The following is a 22,180-nucleotide window of genomic DNA, read 5'->3' on the forward strand; positions in this document are numbered from 1 at the left end:
CCGTGTGGCCCCGCCCCCCCCAGGCCCCGCCTGGTCTAGCCTCTTTCCCAAGCGGCTGTGGCGGCCGCATCTCTGGCCTCGGCCGCGCGCGCGGAGTTGCAGCCATGGCGGTCTCCGCTGAGGGCGCCCGCAGGAAGGAGCGCGTCCTCTGCCTGTTTGATGTGGACGGGACCCTGACGCCGGCTCGCCAGGTAAGGCCCCGACGTTCAGCAGCTGCCGTCGGGAGTGTCACGCGGACGCTCAGAGGCCGAAAGTGGTGACGCTGGACACCCCAGGACGGAGTGTGGGATGCAGCGGTCCCTGGTCCCTGACGCCCCAGGGTCGCCCGCTGGGAGTGATGCGGCCCCGGCCCCCCATGTCGCAGCCCGCGAGTGTCTGCGCCCCCCTTCTGCCCGGGAGCGTCGGAGCGGGTGGGATTCTGGAGGGAGGAGACTGCGAGCGGGGACCTAGCTTCCCTACCCCCCCGCTCAGGCTTCGTCTTGCTGAGGCCTGGTCCCCGGACGCCCCCGCCTCCCCAGCCCGGGCTCCCGCCTCTAGGACGCACCTGTAGCCCGAAACTGGCATCTGAGCCCAGGGTTCTGGACAGGGTTCGGCGCGCACCCGAGCATCAGAGTCGCTATCTAGTGAGAGTCCCGGAGTCGTGAAGCCATCCCAACTGACCTTTCCAGGCCCGGGCCTAGGTCTGATTTTCTCAAGCTCCTCTGCCACTTCACCTCCCACCCTCAGTTATGGAGGCAGGGAGGGCTTCTGTACCTCCTCGGAGGAGTTTTGGGCTCCGCCCACCCGGAGGTGAGAGTCACTGGGCCTGGTCTGGTCACTGTGAAGGTGTCGTGGCCCAGGGAGGGTGGGAGGACCACTCTTCTGAAGACTTGTCACTGTGTTGATCCTCCAAATTCTGCCCGGCGCTCAGTGTTTCTAGCTTTGGATCTCACCCTAGATGAGCCCCTAGACCGATTCTCACCAGCTGGGTAGTAAATAGGCAGGCCTCTTTCTGGACAGCCTTGAGGCTATTCCGCCCTCCAGCTAGGCCATAAGGGACAACTGGGATCCCCTAGAGCAGGGACCCGTAGGGCTGGGTTGCAAGGCAGAGGCTGATGGGAAGCCAGGTGTTAGCCTCCCCTCTTAGGTCCTAAATGGCACCCCCTTCCCTTGGATTAGGCTCTGGGAACACAGAAGTCAGGCTGCTCTACTGCCAGTAGCTCCCAGGGTCCTCAGGGATGGGAGAAAGATGACCGTGGAGGGGGGTGGCAAGGTCTAAGGCACAGCTCCAACCCCTCCCTTTGACCCTTTGCTTCACTGACCCACCAGCCCGTACGTGTGTTATTGCTGGCCACCTGTTAATGCCAAGCCCTGTCCTTAGTGCTCTTGAAAGTTAATTACCAGGGAACCCTGCGGACGCCGTCGAAAGATCATGTGACTAGATCTGGGGTTCCTAAGTTCTAGCCCCACATGGTACAGAGATTACTTAAATAAATAAATAAATAAATAAAAGCTGATTTTTTAAAAAGATTTTATTTATTATTTGATAGAGACACAGCGAGATAGGGAACACAAGCAGGGGGAGTGGGAGAGGGAGAAGCAGGCTCTCTGCTGAGCAGAGAGCCCCAAGGGGGGCTCGATCCCAGGACCCTGGGATCATGACCTGGGCTGAAGGCAGACGCTTAACTACTGAGCCACCCAGGTGCCCTAAAAGCTAATTTTTAATTATACACGTATTCACAAACACATTCTCTCGTGAAGAATGAAAACGTAACAGAGATGCTAAAGTCCCTTCTGACCACGTCAGGATCCCAGACCCACCTCCACCCCAAAGAAAGGTTGTTACCTGTCCTGTGATTTCCTTCCAGACCTTTGTCTAGATCTGTTTACTCAGAACAAATATTAAGCAGTTTTTGTGGCCTTTTTTTTTCTTTTTTAAGGTTTTATTTATTTATTTGAGAGAGCGAGAGTGCACAACTGGGGCAGAGGGAAGAGGGAGAAGCAGCCCTCCCTCCCCCCAACCAGGGGCAGGGGCAGAGGGAGAGGAAGAAGCAGTTTCCGTGGTCCACCACCACCACCACTGCTGAGCAGGGAGCCCGATGCAGGGCTCCGTCCCAGGACCCTGAGACCGTGACCTGAGCGGAAGGCTGATGCTTAACCGCTGAGCCCCCCAGGCACTCATCCTCCACCCCGCCTTTTTTTATGAGTAGTGTCATACTGTGTGTGCCTTTCTGTAACTTGCCTTTTTTTTTTTTTTTTAAGATTTGTTATTTATTTGAGAGAGAGAAAGCAGGGGGAGGGACAGAGAGAGAGAGAGAGAGTGTCTCAGGTAAACTCTGTGCTGAGCTACTTGTTTTGGACAGTTAACAGCATGTCTTAGGGACTGTTGCCTGTTGGAAGCACAGGCCTGCCTTGCTGTGTAACCACAGGGCACCATTGCAGAGCAGGTGTTTCCCTTCTCGGGTCGGCAAGCTTAGGAGTTGTTTGCAGGTTTTCACTATGATAAACCACACCTCAGTGAACCTCCATATACACCCAGGCAAGAGAAGTGGAAATTCTGGAGGATGGGGTGAATGCATTTTAAGCTCTCTTGCAAAATTGCCCTACAAAGGGGCTGCACCAGTTTACACTCTCAGTGGCAGAATTTGACAAGGTCATTTCCCTACAGGTATTGTCGGATTTAAATAGCCGGGAACCTGAAAACGTGGAGTGTAATTCATTAGTTTTCATTTCCTTGGGGAATCTTCACATGATTAGTTACCAGTGAATTGCTTGTTTGTTTCCAAGCAATTGGGATGCACTGTCTCATTTAATCTTAGCACGGACGGCCTCCAGTGGTTGCTACTGTGATCCCCATTTTACAGATGGGACAGTCACTAAGGCAGAGAAAGCAAAGCCAGTGGCCCAAGAGCCATCTGCAATTGAGGGACTTGAGCGAGAGTTTGAATCTATGACGTCTCCTTTTGAGGTCTGGGTTCTAACCTTGAGCTACCTCAGATTCAGATGGAACATGGGCCCCCTTGAGCACTGTGTGTGGGTTGAGTGAGGTCCCAGACCTGCTAACAGCCAGAAATCTTGTGCTTTCCCCACTCCCCTGCAGAAAATTGACCCTGAGGTCGCTGCCTTCCTGCAGAAGCTGCGTAGTAGGGTACAGATCGGTGTGGTGGGCGGCTCCGACTACTCTAAGATTGCCGAGCAGCTGGGAGATGGGGACGAAGGTAGGAGGAGCACCCAGAGCCGGCTCCACAGTCCGGATGGGGGTGGGGGGAGTTCGGGAGGTCCCCGGACCCTTGCGCCCTCAAAGACCCAGCCCCGCTTCTGTGGGGCAGAGGGAATAGAGGAAACAGTCCGATAGCTCCCTCACTGACTCACAGGGAGCTCCGGCCATGTGCCTGGCACTGTGGCAGGCTTTGGAGAAAGGGCAGGGAACAAAGCAGGCCGGATCTTGCCCTGGAGTAGTTGACATTCTCAGCTCTCTCTGCTGAGTCTCAGGTTTCCTGTTTAAAGTGCACATAGTCAGTTACTGAAAATGACCATGTGTTGATTTCTTTTCACTGCATCCTGATGGCCACACTGTAGGGTGGGCACAGTTATCCCACTGAACAGAGGATTCTGAAGTCACCCGGGGAAGTTGTTGTAGCCCCAGAGCATCTGTTCTCAGCTGACTTCCAGGTCTCAGCACAACTGAGGCACATCCCACCAGCTCATGAACTAGAAAATTCACCTGACTTTTACCTTTTCCCCTGCCCCCTCATGCATCCCATCAGCAAGTCTCAAAATATCTCCCTGAGGACCCACCACTGCATCTCGAGGGCCCCTCCATTGTCCGGCTCCCTCCTGGCTGTGCTCCCGGAGCCTCTCCTCTTGCCCCCTCCAGCCACTTGCTGTGGCAGCCAGACTGAAAACTCCTCCATACAGCCCCCCTTGCAGAATAGTGATGGAAACTATAAAACAAGGCGGGAGCCTCAGGACCGCGGTGGCTGTGGGAGCACGGCAGAAATGGCGCCCTCTGCTGGGGAGTCTCCCGAGGCTGCAGGATCTTGGAGTGGGGAGGGCGATCCAGGCAGAAGGACCTGTGTGCAAAGGCCCGGAGGTGTTGACCAACTTGCTGGCTTGTTTGGAAAAAAAGTTGAAGGTGAAGACCAGAGAAAAGCAGGTTTCGGATGGAACAAATGGGCTTTGAATGCGAAACCAAGGAGTGTGAGCTTTATCTCTCCACTTGGCTCTGGGGGCTTGGTCTCACAGTCTTTCTTTCTTCCCCGCTTCCATGTGCCCTGAAGTCATCGAGAAGTTTGATTATGTGTTTGCCGAGAATGGGACCGTGCAGTATAAGCATGGACGACTGCTCTCCAAGCAGGTCAGTGCCCCTCAGGGCCTCAGCCTGCGACACTTTTCCATAGCGGCATAGCCTCTGATGCCTCAGTCCCGGGCCGGGGGAGGGCACTGTGCCCGCTGCCCTCAGAGCCCCGCGTTCCTTGCCCAGACCATCCAGAACCATCTCGGGGAGGAGCTGCTGCAGGACTTGATCAACTTCTGCCTGCGCTACATGGCCCTGCTCAGACTGCCCAAGAAGCGGTGAGCCCTCCCAGCCTGCATCCTGCCCCACCACCCCTGTCCCAGGCCTGAGGGAGGACAGGGCCGGGTCTCCTGGATGCCACCGGCAGATGCTGGGGCCCCAGCTTATCGCTGTGTGGATTCTTGTCCCACCTGAGGTCTAAGGAGGCCGAGGTCCCAGATGGGGCTGGATTTGAATTCAGGGCTGTCCTTCTCTCTGGCTCCCTGCCCTCCCTCCTGCCCCTGTACCGCCAGCGGAACCTTCATCGAGTTCCGGAATGGCATGCTGAACATCTCGCCCATCGGCCGGAGCTGCACCCTGGAGGAGCGGATCGAGTTCTCCGAGCTGGACAAGGTAGCCCCCGCCGCGCAGCCTTAGGCTCTCGGACCTTGGCCACTCAGCCTCTCTGAGCCTTGCTTTCTCCTTAGCAAGATGGATCAGTGCGGGGGTCGGGGGCGGGAGTTCTGATTCAACCAATACCCTCTGGGACACCCATCCGGAGCCATGGTCTAGGCACTCCCATGTCTTTCCTGTGTGGCTGGTTTCCGTCCCTTGGTCACTGGCATCAGCAGCCATCACTTGCCTAAGCCAAGGGCATCATTTCTACCTTCCGCCCACGTGGGGGCCAGCCTCTCGAGTGGCCTCAGATCTGTTCACCTGTGTGTGTCTCCCCCCATAACCCCCCATAACCCCCTGCCAGTCTGTTCTCCAGCGATGCCACTGAGAACCTTCTAAAGCCTGTCAGCTCCCCCCACGTCCTGCTTACAGTGTTTCCAACGCTCCCCTTGCCAATTGGCAGTGCCTCAGCCCCTCCTCTGGTGCCCTGAGCCCTGAGGGGTCTGCCCAGCCCGCACCCACCTTTCAGCTTTCTGTGCATCTGTTCCTAGAACATACCGATACTTCTCTCGCCCCTGGTACGCATACCGGTACGCGCGCCCCTGCTAAACCTTGACTTGCATTTTGTGTGTCATCTGCACCGCCCACCCTGCCTTCTCAGGAGTAAGGCCATCCAAGCCTGTCACCACTGGCCCGTGTCTGGCCTTCTCTGGCCTTCGCTGTCTCTGCTCCAACCACGTCCTCCTTGCGGATTCTGCAGACGCAGGTGGAGATGGAGACGGCTTCAGGGCTGTGCTTTGGCTCTCCCCCATCCCTTCCACCTCTGCTCAGGTGTCCCTTTCTCATTCCATCCAACCTGGCACCCCTGCCCCTGCCCCTGCTCCCTTCCTGTCCTGCTTCTCCCCAGGCAGCCGTCGCCACCCTCTAGTACACTCTCTCAACCTACTTTCCAAATCTCGGATACTGCCTGTCTCCCCCGGGGAAGCTGTAAGCTCCTTAAGGGCCAGCTTGGCACGTGCCCAACACGTAGCAAGTGCTCGAGAAATAGTTTCTGAATGAATGAAACAGGTAGTGGTGTCCCATTTTATGAATGAGGAAACTGAGGCTCAGAGAGGGGAAATGACTTGCCAAGGTCCCATAGGGGATGGGTGAGGTTTCCTAGAGGGCGGGTGGGACTCTCAGGGATGCTCACTGGGCCCCACCTCTCATCCCAGTCCATGTCCCAAGGCTCAGGGGAGACACTGCCCACGGGCACGGAGACTTTTCCTTTTGGGGTGGTGAAGACTGACCATTGGCAGAGAACCCCTCCCACTCACATACTGAGAGGTGGCCCCTACTCAGGCCACCCAGTGTCCAATGCCAGCTCCGCCTCCTGCTTGCCGAGCAGCCGGGGGCTTTGCTAGCTACTGTGTGCCTCTGTTTGCACATCTGTAAAGTGGGGGTGAGCACAGTTCCATCCCATGGGCTATCGACTGGGTGAGTTGGAAGTTTGGCACACACTAACCCTTCCAGCAGCTTCCAGGGTCTTGTCTTGTCTCTCTGGCTCTTGTTCGCCCCCTTCCGGTCTGAGGGGAAGGCACAGACTCCCTGGCCTGTGTGACCTACACCAGCCAGGATCCCATTTATTTTCTTCTTTTCTTCTTCTTCAGTCCTTCGGATCCCAAGGGCAGGTAGCCCCTTTCCTTAGACAAGGACACTGGGGCCATAGGCTGACTAGCTCAAGATCACAGGGCTGGTTCTTGCTAAGGCTAGACTTGACACACGGGGCTCATTCTCCAGAGACAGGAAGTATACCCCTTCTGGGTTGCCTGGGGGCCCACAAAGTGGCCTCTGGTGGGGACTCTGGCCTCCCTGGGGGACCATTTGCCTGCTGGGAAGGTAAGGCCACAGTAGGCAGGGGTCTCACATCCCACCTTTCTGCTTGTTAGGAGAGGGAGGGAGGTAGGATTCATTCATTACCTCTCCATCCTTTAGCTCAGGAAACAGGCTCAGAGAAGTCAGGCGACTTGCCCACGGTCACACAGCCAGGCCTGGAACCCAGGAGACCTGCCTTTATCTCAGATTCGGCCATATCTGGCCTTATAGCTCATGTCCTACCTGGCCCACTTCAGGTCCCAAACCGTTGGCCACTGCCTGCCTCTCTCGGTTCCAGTCCTACCCAGCGCGGACTGACTAAAATGCAGTCCGAGGTACTCTACTCCCAGGCTTCAGCATCCTCAGTGGCTCTTGGTCCCCCAGGATGTGTGCAAGCTCCCTTCCAGGCCACCTGTGAGCTGACTGTCCCTCCAGGCTCTTGCTGCTGATTTGGGCACAGCGAGCCCACATTGCATGAACCTTCTGTCCTGTGGCACTGGTCCCCAGCACAGCAGCCAAGGTGCTGCCCCTCTAGGCCCTGCATGGCTCCTCCATCTGTGGCCCCAGCGGGGCCAGGCCAGGGTCCTTGGGTGCACATCTCCTTAGTCCGAGTCTCTAGATACACTGCAGACTTGCAAGATCCTGCCTGAGGAGTCGGGGGCAGCAGGGGGCTCCTGGGCACTGCCCAAGTCCCCAGCCCCCTGCACACCGGAGGTGTCTAGCCGGCACACGTTGCCATGTGGTTGGGCCCATGGCTGTGCCTGGCATCCTGCTGACCTTACTCTGAGTACCCACGGCCACGGCCACGTAGTAACAGGGCTCCATGTGCTCGTGGCTCCTCACACTCATTTCTGGCATCTGGTTTGCTTTGTTGAGCTGGGCAGAGCCCATCCCCTCAGACTTCTCCTTCTGCCCTGCTCCAAGGCCTCCTTCAGATACCCCGCCCACACCCCCCACGGACAGGATCCGCCCCTAAGTTTAGTCATTGACTTTCTGGATTCAGGCCCTGGCTCTGCCACTGAGGCTGGCTGACCTTGAACAGGGCACAGCCGTTCCCTGAGCCTCAGTTTCCCCATCTGTGAAGTGGGGATCACGATATCCACCTGGAGACCTTTAACCCCCCGGCAAGTTGTGTGCCCAGCACAGGGCCTGGCACACGGCAGCCCTGGGAGCCTGAGTGTGCTCCCTCCCTCCTGCAGAAGGAGAAGATCCGGGAGAAGTTCGTGGAAGCCCTGAAAACAGAGTTTGCTGGCAAAGGGCTGAGGTTCTCTCGAGGTACGTGCTTCCATTCATCCCGTGGAGGGTCTGAGAGCCTGGCCGGGCCGCCAGCCCCAGCCTAAGCCTTCCTGCCCCATAGTCCTCCCCACCCAAACCCAGGCCATGCCCTGCCTCACCCAGTTGCTCAGGTCAAAAAACCAAAGTGTCTTGTTCAGTGTTTATCTCCCTTACCCCTTCCCAAGGGCAGTGTCCTAGCAAGTCCCAGGGCCCTGCATCCAGAATGTTTCTGGAATCTGACCACGGCTCACCCCTCTGCCACCAGCAGCCTCTTCTCAGGCTCTGGCTGTCCAACACCACCGTCATAGTGTCCAGTGTCCAGGGACGCTCCCCAGAAAGCAGACCATGCTGGACCCCAGGACCTGCGTGGCCACGCCCCTGCACGGCCCTTGGCCGCCTCTGGTACTGGGACACACTGTGCCCTTCTCCGCCTTGGGTTCCCTGCAGTTGGCGCTCTGGCTCAGGCCTTAGCTCAGTGTGCCCTCCCAGAGAGGTCTCCCCCGCAGCGCTGTGTCGGGGAGCTTCCGGCTCTCTACCCCACTGCCCTGAGGTGGCCTGGCCTGTTCACCACCTGTTCTGCCCGCCAGGATCACAGCTCTCAGTGAGGAGCCTGAGGTTTCCAGGCCCTGTGCCTGGCTCTATGTAGGCATAAATGCAGGATTTTGGCCAAGTCCACCCCGTGGGCCACGCCACTGTTAGCCTTGTCTGCCACCCCCCACAGGCGGCATGATCAGCTTCGACGTCTTCCCTGAGGGCTGGGACAAGCGCTACTGTCTGGACAGCCTGGACCAGGACAGCTTCGACACCATCCACTTCTTTGGGAACGAGACCAGCCCCGTGAGTATGGCTCAGCCCAGGTGTATTCCCCTCCAAGTCACCCCCAGGTCAAGGCCAGGACACAGGGGAACAGAAACCTCCCTCAGGAGACCCCTGGAGAACAGCCAGTGTTCCTCAGCCCCATTACACAGATTGGAAGGCTGGGGCTAGAGCTGCCTGGACGCTTGTCTCATGTCACACAGCAAGTCAGGGGGCAGATCTGGTGAAGGCTGAGAAAGTGGGGTTCTGGGTGGTTCTGAGGGGGGTTGGAGGAGAGGCAGATTTGCAGGAGCCAGTGTGGGGAGGGGACCCTGTGGCAGGGCACATGCTGGGCCTCAGCCCTGGGAACCTCCTCCAGGCACCACCTACATAAGTGCCTTCCTGCCCTCCCTTGTGCGCAGGGTGGGAATGACTTCGAGATCTACGCTGACCCCCGGACCGTTGGCCACAGCGTGGTCTCTCCGCAGGATACTGTACAGCGATGCCGTGAGATCTTTTTCCCAGAGACCGCGCATGAGGCGTGACCAGGGCCCATGCCTGCTCATAGGGACTTCAGAGAGCTCCCCCCAGGCCTAAAGAGAGCCCCTGGCCCCGATGGTGGGGGTTGGGGGGTGCCAGGCCCCTCCTCCTGTGGCCCAGGATGCCTGCCTATGACCTGCTCCAAGGCCTCCCTTGACAGGGCCAGGGTCCGCACGGACAACCGTCCCCAGCTAGTCAGCTCCTGGGGGGACCGGCTCTGTCCTCCACCTTGATGGCCCTGGCCACAGCTGCTGCTTGTACTTGTGAACAGGACAGATTTCGGTCTACGCCGCAAGTAGGCAAGTAGGCCTGTGCTAATGTTGGCACGAGATAGAGCCCGCCCAGTTTGCCTGTTCCAGGCAGGGTGCAGCGCACCGGGGAAGGTGCGTTTTGCCAGAACTTTCTCTCTCAAACATTAAAGTTCCTGGAATAAGGTATGGTGTCGGCTCTGTCTGAATGCGTAATTGGCGCCCATCATAAGCCACAGATGTCCCAGCCACCCCTTGGCAGGTGAGGGAGCGGAGGCAGAGCTGGCAGGGACTCCCCGACCCCCTGCTGGGTCACACAGGACGTCTTCGACCCACTTGACCGTGGGCCACTGAAGCCCTAAAACAGGTTAAGTTTGGGGTACTCTCCCCAGGTGCCTGCCCCAGGACCCAGACAGACGGAGGCAGCTCTGGGCCAGGTGGAGTCACAGTTGAGGGTTTATTGCCAGTGTTAGGAAGGATGGGGGTTGGAGGGGGTCCAGGTGGTTTGGACACTGCGGGGCCATGGGTTTGGAGGGGCACAGCCGCCCCCTGCCTCCCAGGCAGCCCTGGTGCTGATACTACCACATCTTCTGTCCTGGCTAGTGCCTAAAAACGGGGGGTCTGCTCAAAGGAGGGAGGCTTGGGGGCTCCCAGGAGTTAACCTGTACCCATAAACCTTCTGCCAAGGAAGCCAGGGAGTCCTTGTTCCTCTGGGGCAAGTCCTCAGGCCTTGTCGGAACAGCCGGGCTCAGACGAGGGTGTCAGGCTGGGCCATTCCATTTCTCAGCAGCTCTGATCGCCCCCCAGCCTGGTAGGGACCGATGTGTGGTGCACGTACCCCAGCTCATTGCTACCCTGCGGGCCTCGGGGCACCTGCAGTACTGGGGATCCTTCTAAACAGATACCCCTCATCTTGGGCATTTGAACCTGTTTTACTCACAGACCCGGTTTCACAAGGATCACTGTCCCTGGCAGGCCTTTACTCGACCCCCATTTCTTGTCCCATCAAATGGTGTGTTCTCTGGGAAGGAGTGTGGTGGTGATGGCGGGGGTAGTGGAGGCAAAGCCTCTCCTTTCTGGCCTCCCAGGCCACACCAGCACCCCCACCCGAGAGCCAATGCACACAGACATATACACGCACAGACACACACACCTTAAGGGACCCAATGCACGAGATCAGGACCATACCCCCCAGCCGCTGGCCTACTGGGGCCAGTAGTAAGGGCTGAAGCTTCAGGGAGAGAGTCCAGCAAGGGGCTGCGGGGCTAGTGGTCTTGGGCTGAGGGCCAGCCTGTGGGTGCCCCTGCCTGGCCCTGCCTGAAGGGGGACACGTTTGCCTGGTGGGGTCCTCAGCAGCCACATCTGGGCATGGGCAGAGCATCAGCGGAGTTTGTGGATCAGGGCGAGGGGGATGGGTCCGTCCAAGCCGGGGGAGACGTGCCCCCACCCCTCCACAGATCCGTGTCTCCCGAGTGGTGGTGGCGTGGCTCAGTGCAGCCCAGGGGAGGGGACACAACCTTGAGCTCACAGAGCCATTGCCAGAATGAGGAGGCAGAGGGACCATGGCCGACAAAACTGAGACCCCAAAACCGCCTTCTGCCCTCAGCTCCTGCTTGCCTGCCTCTCCGGGACGCTGAGAGGAGGGAGCAGGTGGAAGGGAGGGCGGCTGGGCCCGTGGCAGTGAGGAGGGGTCTGACTCCAAGGGTTACCCTCTTCCCCTGCCAGAGGCTGGGAGGCGCCCCCAGAGCTCTCGCTGGCCAGGCTTCTGAGGGAAGGGCTGCAGGCCACCGTGGGAGGCCCCAGACCAGGGGGCAGGGGTAAGGAGCACAAGCAGAGTCTGGTCCCTGGGCCAGGCCTGGAGCAGAGGCAAGGGCAACACGCTGGTATGGACAGGAGCCCACCAGTGCCCGCTGCCTCCCGGGCCCAGGCCCGACGCAGGCCCTCGGGCTCGGTGGACAGGAGGGCGAGAGGGTCCTGTGCGGAAGTGGCAGGGAGGGGAAGGAGACAGCGGACAAACAGGCGGGGCTGGGGGCCTCCCCTTGGTCCAGCTCACGCAACAGTCACGGGTCACGGGGGGGCGGATGGAGGCACGTGCTCACGGCCACAAGCACAGACAGACAGACGTGTATGCTGAGGCCGCCCAGGGGACCGGGCCAGCCAGTGCAGCGGGGCCTGGAGCCCCCAGCTGCCCATCTACCCTGTGTGGCTCCCCACCCACCGGCGGCTGACACGCAAGCCCCCCAGCCTAGGAGCCCACGACCTGGCCGGACCACGTCTCGTGGGGAGTATGTGGGGCCAACTGGGTGAGCACCACCTCCACGGCCTGGAACTTCTGGTTCTTGGGTGGGATGGGGCACATCTTGTAGGTCACCTCGTCGCCTTCCACGGGCACGTACTCCCCCTCGATGCTGGCGGGCGGGAGAGCGGCGTCAGCCCAGCAGCCGCCAGCAGCGGGCCCCACTCCCAGACACCCGCCGCGGGCTGGCCTGAGGGCGGCCTCCCCTCCCTTCTAAGAGCTTCAGCTCTCTAACTTGTAAAATGGTACTCCGAAATGGTCCCTCCCTGTCTGTGCTGTTTGGGGATTGAGACACGAAAGGCAAGGGAGGTCTGGAGGCCTAGAGAAGCTCAGTGCCCTCCCCAGGTTTGCCTGGCACCGCGGCTGGGGGCCAGGCCTAGGTCAGCTCTCCCCTGCCGATCTACCTTCCAGGCCGAAAGACCCAGGGGCTGGCCCCGCCCTCTCAGTGCCCGTGATGCTGGATCCCAGGGCTCAGCCAGTAGTTCCCGGGGCTTCCGGGGCCGGGATGTCCCCCCCCAACCTGGTCCAGCCTTCCCTTGCTCCCCCTCCCACGCACCAGCAGCCCCTGCAACAGGAGGAGAAAGATGCCAGGGACACAGACTTCAGCCAGCCAGGGTACAGGCCTGGAGAGGCGTTTCTAGAGGCCTTGCCAGGAGCCTGCAGTAGGGGCCCAGCCAGGAATGTAGTGGGGGAGGGACTCACTCAGATACATGCACAAAGATGTCCTCGGATCCATTCTCGGGGGTGATGAAGCCGTGGCCCTGTGAGCGTGAGAACTGCTTACAGACGCCTTTGAACACGGGGCCAGCCGAGGCCCGGGCTGTCCTGAGGTAAGAGTAGGGGGATTAGAGCTGTGGTCTGGGGACACCCCTCCCTGGACTCCCACAGCCCTCCTTGGCCATGTCTGCCTGCAGAGCCTGTCCCAGGGGAGTAGAAAGTCCTCCCCAGGCCAGAAACTGCACACGGTAATGCTCTGTCATGGTCCCATTGGACAATAAGGAGACTGAGGCCCAGAGAGGGAAACTGGCTCTCCCAGGGAATACAGCAAGCAAATTTCCTGACTCCCAGCCAGTGCCCCTCTCTGTGCAGAGCACCCTTTCCTCCTGAGACGATTCAGGTTTACATGGGCTCCTGCTGTAAGACTTCTGAGTGAAGAATACCGAACCTGAACTCGAATACCTCTCAAAATGGGGAGCTCACTACCTTTTGAGGTCACGGTATCCTATTCACTTATTTGTCCCTTACCCATTCATTTATCATTTATCAAGCATCTGCTCTGTGCCCAGCCTTGGGTTGGACACAGGGGACAACCAGTCCCATCCAAAACCTCTCCTTTAGGGACACCTGGCTGGCTCAGTCGGTGGAGCACGTGACTCTTGCTCTCAGGGTTGTAAGTTCAAGCTCCATGTTGGGTGTAGGGCTTACTTAAAGCAAAAACAAAAAATCTCTCCTTTGGCCAAGACAAGTCAGTCCGCCTGTGATCTCTCTAAATCACCTCTCCCATGTGACCCCAGCCAGCGAACTACCCCAGGGGCCCAAGTCTGGTCTCTGTCTAGCCCGCCCACCCCTCACTAGAGGTCAGTCCTTGCTTCCATTTTGGTCCAGGCTGACCCATGTACCTCGAACACCCAACTTCCTTCTTCACCTAACACGTCCTCCAAACCCACTAGGACCTCATCCCCCCTGATGCCTGACATTGTGTCCTCTCTCCCAACCCTGCTGGGTGGAGGTGAACTGTAGACAAATTCCTTCTGGATCATAGACAGCTTATAGGCAGAGACTGTCTTATTCACCACCGGATGCCCTAGTCAGATGCTCAGTAGATCTTAGTGGAGTGAAGAATGAATGAATGAATGAACACAGTAGTTTCTGGAAGGTCCATATCCAGCTCCCCTGTCCTTGAGTGAGGACAGCAGGGGTTAGACAAGGATAGAACTGGAGCCTTGTCCTGGGGAAAGATCCCCGGAGCCTGGGCGAGGGGCAGGTACTCACGCTGAATACGTCCTGGTCCGTTTGGTGGGCAGAGGACTGGGCAGGTCCCGGGACGAGACGCCGCCCCGCTCCCAGACCCGGCTGCCCTCCCGGTGGAAGGGGAAGGTGGGCCAGACAGGAGACTTGGGGGAGTGCAGTGGGGGCACTACCGGGGGCGACGTGGGTTCTGAAGTCATGGCGGGTCCCGCGAGAGAGCCTGGTGGGCTCCCGGGCACAGGGGCCGGTGAAGAACTTGGGCGTCCTTGCGGGCAGGGCCCGGCCTGGCCCTGCTCGGCAGCCGCACCAGCCACGGGCTCCGTCTAGAAGGGGGAGAAAGAGGCAGAGTTGAGTATGGGCCGGGCTGAGCATCTTCTGGACACCAGGCCAGAGCCTGGAGGGCCGGGCCTGTTCACCAACCCTCACAGAGTGACCTCAGGCCACTCACAGCCCCACACTGACTCAGAATCCTTCCCAGAAAGACAAAACGGTCCTATAAGCTTGCTCTGGGCTGAATTATTTCCCCCTAAAATTCCTATCTGGAAGTCCTAACCCCAATGTGGTGGTATTTGGAGATGGGGCCTCTGGGAAGCCATTAGGAGCAGGTGAGGTGGGAGAGGGGTGCGGGGGGCGTGGTGGGATTAGTGCCCTTGGAAGAAGAGACCCAAAGACCTTGCTTCCTGGCCGCCACGTGGGGACACAGCGAGACAGGAGCTGTCTATAGGAAGGGGGCTCTGACTAGAACCAGACCATGCTGGCTCCCTGATCTCGGCCCGCCAGCCTCCAGAACTGTGAGAGTTAAACTGTCATTGAAGTCCCCCGTCCACGGTATGCGGTCACAAGGGATGGTCCAAGCTAAAACTAACCTCCAAGTCCTTCCAGCTTAAGGCTCAGTTCTCTAACTCCGGGGCCCTGGGAGGTGGGATGAGGAAAGCGGCCAGTGACCATCTGGAACACAGTTTGGCCCAAGTGTGAGCAGCTTCACATCCACACACCTGGGCTCGAATCTCAGCTTCGTCACTGTCACTTGGTGACTTCAACAGTTCCAGGAGACAGTGCAGGCTCTGGAGCCAGGTGACCTGGGTTTGAACCCTGCCTCCTGCCCCTAACCGGCTATGCAGCCTGCCTTGGTCAACGCTTTTAATCTTTGACTCAGTTTTCTGCACTGTAAAATGGGGCTAGTGCTGGTCTTCACTTGGCGGCAAGGTTGCTGTCAGGATTCAGCACCTCTCTCCATGCCGGGGCGTGGTAAGCCCTTGGGAACGCTGGTGAGTTTGCCTTAGCCCTATTTTCCTCTGCTCTGAAGTGAGATTGAGAATACTTAACCGCGCAAGGTTGCGAGGGGTCACTGACGGAGTGTGTGACAATATCGGCATCTCAGAGATACCCAATGAATGGCTATCGTCAATGCTCAGCAATAGAAATTCCCTCATCACCTGCTAAGTGCCCGGATGACCTTGAAAAAATTCACCCTATATTTTCCTCTACTGAGGAAGAGAACATAGTTCTCTCCCCACCGGGGCTGGGAAGTCTCAGACCCTAAGAGACGCTGCCGTGGAACCCCGGGGAGGACGGCTCAGGGTACCGAGCCGGGCTGTGGACGGAGCCCGGGGCCACAGTGGGGCCAGACTGGACACCTGGACCAGGAGCCCTCCAGCTCTGCCACGTACCAGCCGCCAACCTTGGGGAGAACTTCCACTGGCCTCCGTCTCCTCATTTGTATAATGCAGCTGATAAACCCTGCCTGACTCCCTCACCAGCTACAGTGAGCCTTGGCTAAGCCTAGGCCTTCCCAGAGGCCCCATCATAATCGACACTTGTGCAGGAATGAGGGCGGGACTCTCCACCTCCTCAGCCCCCTGCTTCACTACCCCCCCCTCCCCCAAAGACCCTAGGGCCCAAGGTAAATCCCTGAGCCGCAACCCGATTTCTGGCCTCCATCTTGTGCCCCACCCCCACTCCGGCCTAGACTTTCCAGGGCAGAATCGCCCTGCAACGCAGTGAGGCAAGGGAAGGGAGAGCGGAGAAGTCACAAGATCCAACAGTGGGGCAGGTCTCCTGGCCGCCATTCAAGGTCACACAGCAAGTGGGACCCGTCTGGGTCAGGATCAGGAGCTGCTTCTGCCTGGCCTCCAGGTGGAGATGCGGCATTCCTCTCCCCAGACCCCCGCCCCCCAACATGCCTCTCCACCCAGGAGAGCTGCTCCCTCACGGCCCCTCACAGCTCCTCACAGCCCCCTCAAGCTGACGTGGGGTTTTTCTTTCCGAGCCTGCTCCAGGAGGCCGGGCCAGGTTTGGCATTTTTATTCCCATTTTTAGAGAGAAGAAAACGCAATCACACGAGAACTTGGGCCTGAGCGTTCACAGCAACATTATCCACAACAGGCCCAAAGTGGAAACGAGCCAGAAGTCCATCAACAGACGAGCGGAGACACAAACCGTGGTCTAGCCACAGAGCCGAATAGGATTCAGCCGTAAAGAGGAACGCGAGTTCCTGACACCGACTGCAACACCGATGAGCCTGGAGACCCTTACACCAAGTGGAAGAAGCCAGCCAGCCATAAGAAAGCACGTTGCGTGATTCTATTCATGTGACATGTCCAGAATGGACAAGTCCACAGAGACAGAAAGGACATCAGTGGTTGCCAGGAATTGGGGCGGGGGAGGATCATGGGGAGTAAATTCTAACAGGTGCAGTTTCTTTCCGGGGCGATGAAAATGTCCTGAGGTTGATCATGGCCTTGTTGCACAATTCTGTGCCTATACTGAAAACCACTGACTTGTCCACCTTGAACGGTTGAATCATACAGTATGTGGGTTATATCGCCATAAAGCTGTTATCAAAAAGGAAACCGGGCAGCAAAACTACCCAAGCTGTCCGAGCCAGGAGAGCAAGAGACGTCGGGGCCCCACACTGCCCGCTCAGGTGTCCCCTCCGCACCTGGGCACGGGTGGCAGGTGGACAGACGCTCCCCTTCCTTCTGTCCAGAAAGCAGGGCAGTCCCAGCCTGCCCACTGCACAGTTTTCCCAGAGCTGGTATTGTGCTTGGTGGTGACAGCCGGTGCTGGGAGGTCGTGGGGAGGAGGGGCAGAGGCAGCCCACAGCCGTTACCAGGGAGACACAGCTGAGCCAGGCCCTGCTCTGGCCAGGCCAGCCGGGTCTCCCGACCCTAACGAAGCCTCTTGCAGGGAAGGGGGAGAGATGCATTGATTAATTACCCAGGGTTAGGGGTGAGGGAAGGCCCCTCTTCCTTCCCCTCCCCAAAATGGGTTCCCCACAAGGGACTAGGCAGCAGGAGAGAGGGGGGCAGAGTAAGGGCAGGGATAGGCCTTCCCGCCCTCTGGCCCCACAGGCCTGGCTGCTCCCGGCCCTTCAACCCCACTCCAAACACTGGCTCTACGCAAGCAGCCCACGGCTGGCCTTAGGAGAGAGGGCTGGGGGTGCAGAAAAGGCCGCCTCCAGGGGGCAGAGGGTGCTGCTTTCGGATCTCCCCCAACTCCCTCCTCTTCTGGAAAACGGGGAGTGCCGGAAGCCGTGCTCCAGAGCTCCTGTAAGGATGACACGGGAGGCAGTGCGGGGGAGACCGGCAGGTGCGGGGCCAGAGGGCGCCCCTCCCAGACGCCGCTGCTAAATTGGGCTTAGGGGGAAGAGGGAGTGGGAGGAAGGAGAGCCCCAGCTGAGCCAAGCCAAGCCCATCCCCACCCCCCTCTTTCCTGTATCTCAAGGTCTTGCCCACCTACCAGGTCCCCGCCCTGCCCCTCAGAGCTTCTCCCTTATTAATTCCTGCAGCTGCCCTTTCAATGGCTGCCATCATGACTACATTTTGCAGAGCAGGAAACTAAGGCTCAGAGAGACCAAGTCATTCACTCAAGGCCACACAGCAATTAATGTCTGAGCCAGGACCAGAAGCAAGGTAATCTGACTCTGGAGCCCTGAGCTCAGGCCCTGCGTTGCCACTGAGTTGCTGTGCGACCTTGGACAGGCTTCCCCTCTCTGGGCCATCCCAGTGGCCCTGAAAGGTTGGAATTTCCATCATTTCTATTTTACAGCTAAGGAAACTGAGGCTCAGGGAGGTGGAGTGACTCACCCAAGGTCACACAGCAGGTGAGTGAGAAGAGCCCAGATTCATCTGAAAGCAAATGTTCTTCTTAAATTCTGCTCCTGGTTCAGCCAAAACACGGCTGGAGTTTTTACTAAAAGACCTTTCCCTGAGAACTGAAGGGGAAAATAAACTCCCCAAAGCAGCGAAACACAGGAGTTTGAAGAAAGTTTGTTTCAATTCAGGGTAAAGCCCAGCCCCCACGGGACTCGGTCCTAGTGTCTGGGAGCGCATGTGGCCCAGAACGAAGCCCTTCAGAACGGGCCGCTGGAGGTTCGAGGACAGGTCGGGACCATTTCTGGCCTGGGCTGGACGCCAGTGACCCTCCCTTTCTGAGCCTCAGTTTCCTTATCTGTCCGAGGGCTATTAGTGGCACCTGTCCCATGTGTGGGAGGGGCTGAGGGGCCGCTGTATCAACGGTCCCCCTGTGAGGGCACGACTCCCTATGTGTTCTGGCTCGACCCTTCCGGCCACGCTGGTCTGCATTTTTCTGCATGAAGGCCAAACCTGGCCATTCTGCGGACAGAAGGACTAGGGGAGGTAAAACCAGAACATCGGGGCTGTTCAGAGGTAACCTGAGGCGAGGCTGTGATACAGTGTGACTCAGCCCTGTCAGCAGGTGACCATCGTCCTGGTGCTGGGGCTTCTCCAGTTCTCAGACACCCCAAAAAGACGGGGCAGGCAATGGCTGTCAGAGTCCTCTCTTGACTATGCGAATGTCTCTGGTCTGGGGCAGAGTAGGGAAAGCCGACTGGATCAACCCCCCAGTGCTGTGTGACCTGGGACCGCCCTTGACCCTCTCTTAGCCTCACTTTTCTCCTGAGCTGCTTGAATCATCACTGGCCCAGATGCCTACTGAAGGTCAGTCCAACTGTCCTCTGAGGCTGTCAAAAAAACACACGTAACTGCAAGGAAATTGCTTGCCAGGCACTGGGACCACAGGCACAGGAGGAGGGAGCCCCAGCCTCCAGGGGGAGGACCAGACTGACCAGGGCGCAGCGTGGGAAGTCCGAACGTGACAAGAGGCACGGCTACCACATATAGATTGTTAGCCACATGGCCGTGCTCTGCCAAGTCCTTGGCCCCATTTCCTCGGGAGGTCCCCACAACACCCTTACGTGACAATGACTGTTATTAGCCCCATTCTTTAATAGAGTAAACTGAGGCCCAGAGAAGGAAAGAAGCTACCTGGGGTCACACAGCTGGTCAGGGGCAGTGCTTTCTGCGCATGAGACTGTGGGAGGGGGAGGAAAGCTCCCTGACATCTCCTGCCCTCCGCTGGTGAAGGAAGAACGGGGGTGTGGAAAAACTGGGGAGTCAGGCCTTGGGGTTCTATTTCTGGCTTTGTGCCGACTCAGACTATGACCTTGGGTGAATCACTTGCCAACTCTGGCAAGCCTCAAAACAACTCCCCCAGTGAGTATGTCCCAGCCCTGAGCCCCCACGTGCAGGAGCAGCCACAGGCAGGAGAGGGTACAGTGGCTTATAAAGGGGAAGGACACAGGGCAATGGATGGCGGTGGGAGGGCTTTCTCAATGTCGGGGTCTTATCTACGGTCGGCGGTCCTAGGAGCAGGAAACAACCTCAGGACCACCAGCCAGAAGCAGGCACCTCCCCAGCCCCTCCCCCCCCCAGCCACCCAGACAGTCCTTAAAATACCTCAGTGCCAAAGCTGCTCCAGCAGCTGGAGGTGACCTAATTAAACCTGGTTCTTCCCCCTCCTACAGTGTGTGCGTGCGCGTGCATACACGCGTGTGTGTGTGTGTGTGTGTGTGTGCGTGTGCGTGCATGGGGGTTAGGGGCTGCCCCAGCCTATATTTGAGCTTCATGGAGACCTTTTCACTCTCCTTGTCACATGCCCCTACTGCCTGGGGGAGGGGCCACCCTGATGAAGGCCTTCGGGCTTCCTTGGCACCAGTGAGGGTAAAGATGCCAGAATGGGCCCCGCAAGAGCCGTGCTCACATCCCATCTCTGCCAGGCTGTGTGACCCTGAGCAAGTCACTTTCCCACTCTGAGTCCCCTAGAGAGAGGAAAGGATTGATCAAAGTCACACTTAGAGTAGCTGAACTCAAATCAGTGTGACCTCAAAGCCCAGAGCTCGCCGGGGTGCCAGCCGCCACCCCAGTGACCATCATTCCACCTGCTTTGGAGCAAGGGAGAAGCTCCCCACTACTTGATGTTCCCTACCTGGCTGCTCTGTGTGGACACGGGCCCCAACTGCCCCAAGCCCCCTTCCCACCAGGCTCCAGGACTGGTGCTGGCGGTGACCCCGAGACACGACCCTCTCACCCAAGCCCGGAGCGCCCTCTGCTGGTGCCAATCTTGGGGCCCTGCCTCCAGACCCGCCCGTGGGTGTCCCCTCCCCACAGGCTGGCTGTGTAGGTCCCCTATTCCTCCCTCCAGAGCCCCTCCAAGGCCAACGGGCATCCGTGAACATTGCCAGGCCTGGCAGGGGACTCTGTGACCCAAACTGTCCCTTGGCCTTTCCCAGGCCTCTCTGTGACCAGTTCCTGCTCAGATCTTTTTTTTTTTTGGAGTGGAGGGCACACAGACCCAGAGGGGTGGGACAGATATGGGAAATAGATGCTGGAAAGGACTTCAAGGAAATGGTGGGGGTAGGCGGGGGGGAGTCTGGGTGAAGGAAACATCCAGAATTTGGAGGGGCCTCTGGGATGGAGTCAGTTTTGGGGAACTGGCTCCCCGTTCTCCAAGGGGCTGCAGACTGCCCCTCCCCATCGAGAGCCCAGTTCTGGAGCACATCCAGGTGGGCACGGTGCCAGGCTCTCAGTGAGGTTGCCCACCCTCCTCCCGGGCGCACTTCCTCCTCCCCTCCCCCAGCCCCAGCGGATGCAGCAGTTCACACTCTGTATTTATTATTGTTCTCGCGCCGCGTCCCTCCCCTCTCCCTGGGAAGAGCCTGCAGGCTGGCAGCTTGGCAGGAACCTGCTGTCTCCCTTGCGGGTGCCAGCATCACCCCTTATCTCTGCCCGGACTCCCTGTGCCCAGGCAGGCCACTCAAGGACTTGGGGCTAGCCCAGGCTGCCCCGAGTCCCCGCATCCCGCAGCTGGGGGCCAGCAGCCCCGGGCTCAGCACCCTCGCCTCTCCACCCCCCACCCCGCCGCCCCAGGGTTGCACCCTGGCAAGGGCGGAGGTCAGAGCGAGACCAGCAACCAGGGGAGAGGAGTGGCCTCGGGAGAGGCGAGAGCTCTGGGTGGGGGCTGCTCGGAGGCGAAGATAATTACAAGGAGCCGCCTCTCCAAGCCCATTAACACAATTATCCCCATCGCGTTGGGGACGACATAGAGTCAGGACGACACAGCTGCTCCAGGTCCGACTGTCTGCCTGCCCTAAATGGTCGGTCCCCGGGCCCCAGCCCCGAATTCCAGGGGGACGGACACATGCCCCCTGCTGCATTGTGCTCCGACCTCTCGGCATCGGGTGGGAGCACAATTATTCCCCAGTCATTTCTCTTCCCCCGGTTCCCAGACGGGAGGCTGCGGCTTGGCAGGTGTCTGCTGTTCTCTGCCTCTTGGGCCAGACACAAGTCCCAGACACAGACACAGACACACAGACCCACACACACAGACACACACACGCCTCACAGGGAGCCACACGGCCTCGGCTCCCCTTGGGGGCTTGGAGGAGGGAGGGAGGAGGGAGAAGGGAGGACCGGGTGGGCTCCTCCACAAACCCTCCAACACCCTCCTCTGTAAACGGAACAGGGCTGGGCCAGCCCCAGGGGAGGGACCCACCTTCCCAGCCCCGTCGTGTCCTACCTCCCCGCGCGGCCCCTGCCAAAGCCAGTTTCTCGAGCTGGTGTGCCCTCGCCGCCCCGTCCTGTCCCTTACCTCTCCGGGGCAGCCGAGGTCCAGCCACCGCCTCCCGCAGCCGCCTTCAGCACTCAGGGGCCGGGTCTGAGATGGGTTGTGTGTACGACGAGTGTGTGTGTGTGTGTGTGTGTGAGCATGCGGCACCTCGAGCCCCTCACTCACTCACACACGCCCTCCTCCTGACGTCAGGAGGAGCCGGAGGGAGGGACGGGGATGGGAATTTGTACTCCCGGCTTAAAGGGACCCAGGGCCCTGCTGCCTCGGGGCCAGACACCGCCTCCTGAGTCAGGCGCGGACGGGGTGAGGGAGTTTTAGCTGCGTCTCTCCCGGCCCTAAAGCTTCTTTTTTTGGAAAGTGGCTTTTATTGTCAGGCTGGGGTATAATTTGCCCTGCCAGGTGGGA

General features: G+C 58.9%; 2 protein-coding genes across 4 annotated transcripts; one reads left to right on the forward strand and one right to left on the reverse strand.

Moving 5' to 3' along the window:
- Positions 1-9,771, forward strand: PMM1 (phosphomannomutase 1). Of its 2 annotated transcripts, none has more exons than XM_032346129.1 (8): positions 1-191; positions 3,080-3,197; positions 4,260-4,336; positions 4,463-4,554; positions 4,789-4,888; positions 7,924-7,999; positions 8,721-8,819; positions 9,217-9,334. In XM_032346129.1, exons 1-8 carry the CDS (start codon positions 105-107, stop codon positions 9,225-9,227), a joined length of 660 nt encoding a protein of 219 aa, XP_032202020.1. In that variant the 5' UTR covers positions 1-104; the 3' UTR covers positions 9,228-9,334. The 2 variants fall into 2 exon arrangements, with proteins under 2 accessions (XP_032202020.1, XP_032202019.1); XM_032346128.1 differs by having other exon boundaries at positions 2-191; positions 8,721-8,836; positions 9,217-9,771.
- Positions 9,772-11,525: 1,754 nt separating this feature from the next.
- Positions 11,526-21,940, reverse strand: CSDC2 (cold shock domain containing C2). Of its 2 annotated transcripts, none has more exons than XM_032346131.1 (4): positions 21,797-21,940; positions 13,871-14,169; positions 12,581-12,703; positions 11,526-11,990 (listed from the first exon to the last, which is right to left on the reverse strand). In XM_032346131.1, exons 2-4 carry the CDS (start codon positions 14,044-14,046, stop codon positions 11,828-11,830), a joined length of 462 nt encoding a protein of 153 aa, XP_032202022.1. In that variant the 5' UTR covers positions 14,047-14,169; positions 21,797-21,940; the 3' UTR covers positions 11,526-11,827. The 2 variants fall into 2 exon arrangements, with proteins under 2 accessions (XP_032202022.1, XP_032202023.1); XM_032346132.1 differs by lacking the exon at positions 21,797-21,940 and adding an exon at positions 21,725-21,744.
- Between the last annotated feature and the right edge of the window lie 240 nt (positions 21,941-22,180).

Source organism: Mustela erminea, chromosome 6 (genome assembly GCF_009829155.1).
Source record: "Mustela erminea isolate mMusErm1 chromosome 6, mMusErm1.Pri, whole genome shotgun sequence".
Lineage (NCBI taxonomy): Eukaryota > Metazoa > Chordata > Mammalia > Carnivora > Mustelidae > Mustela > Mustela erminea.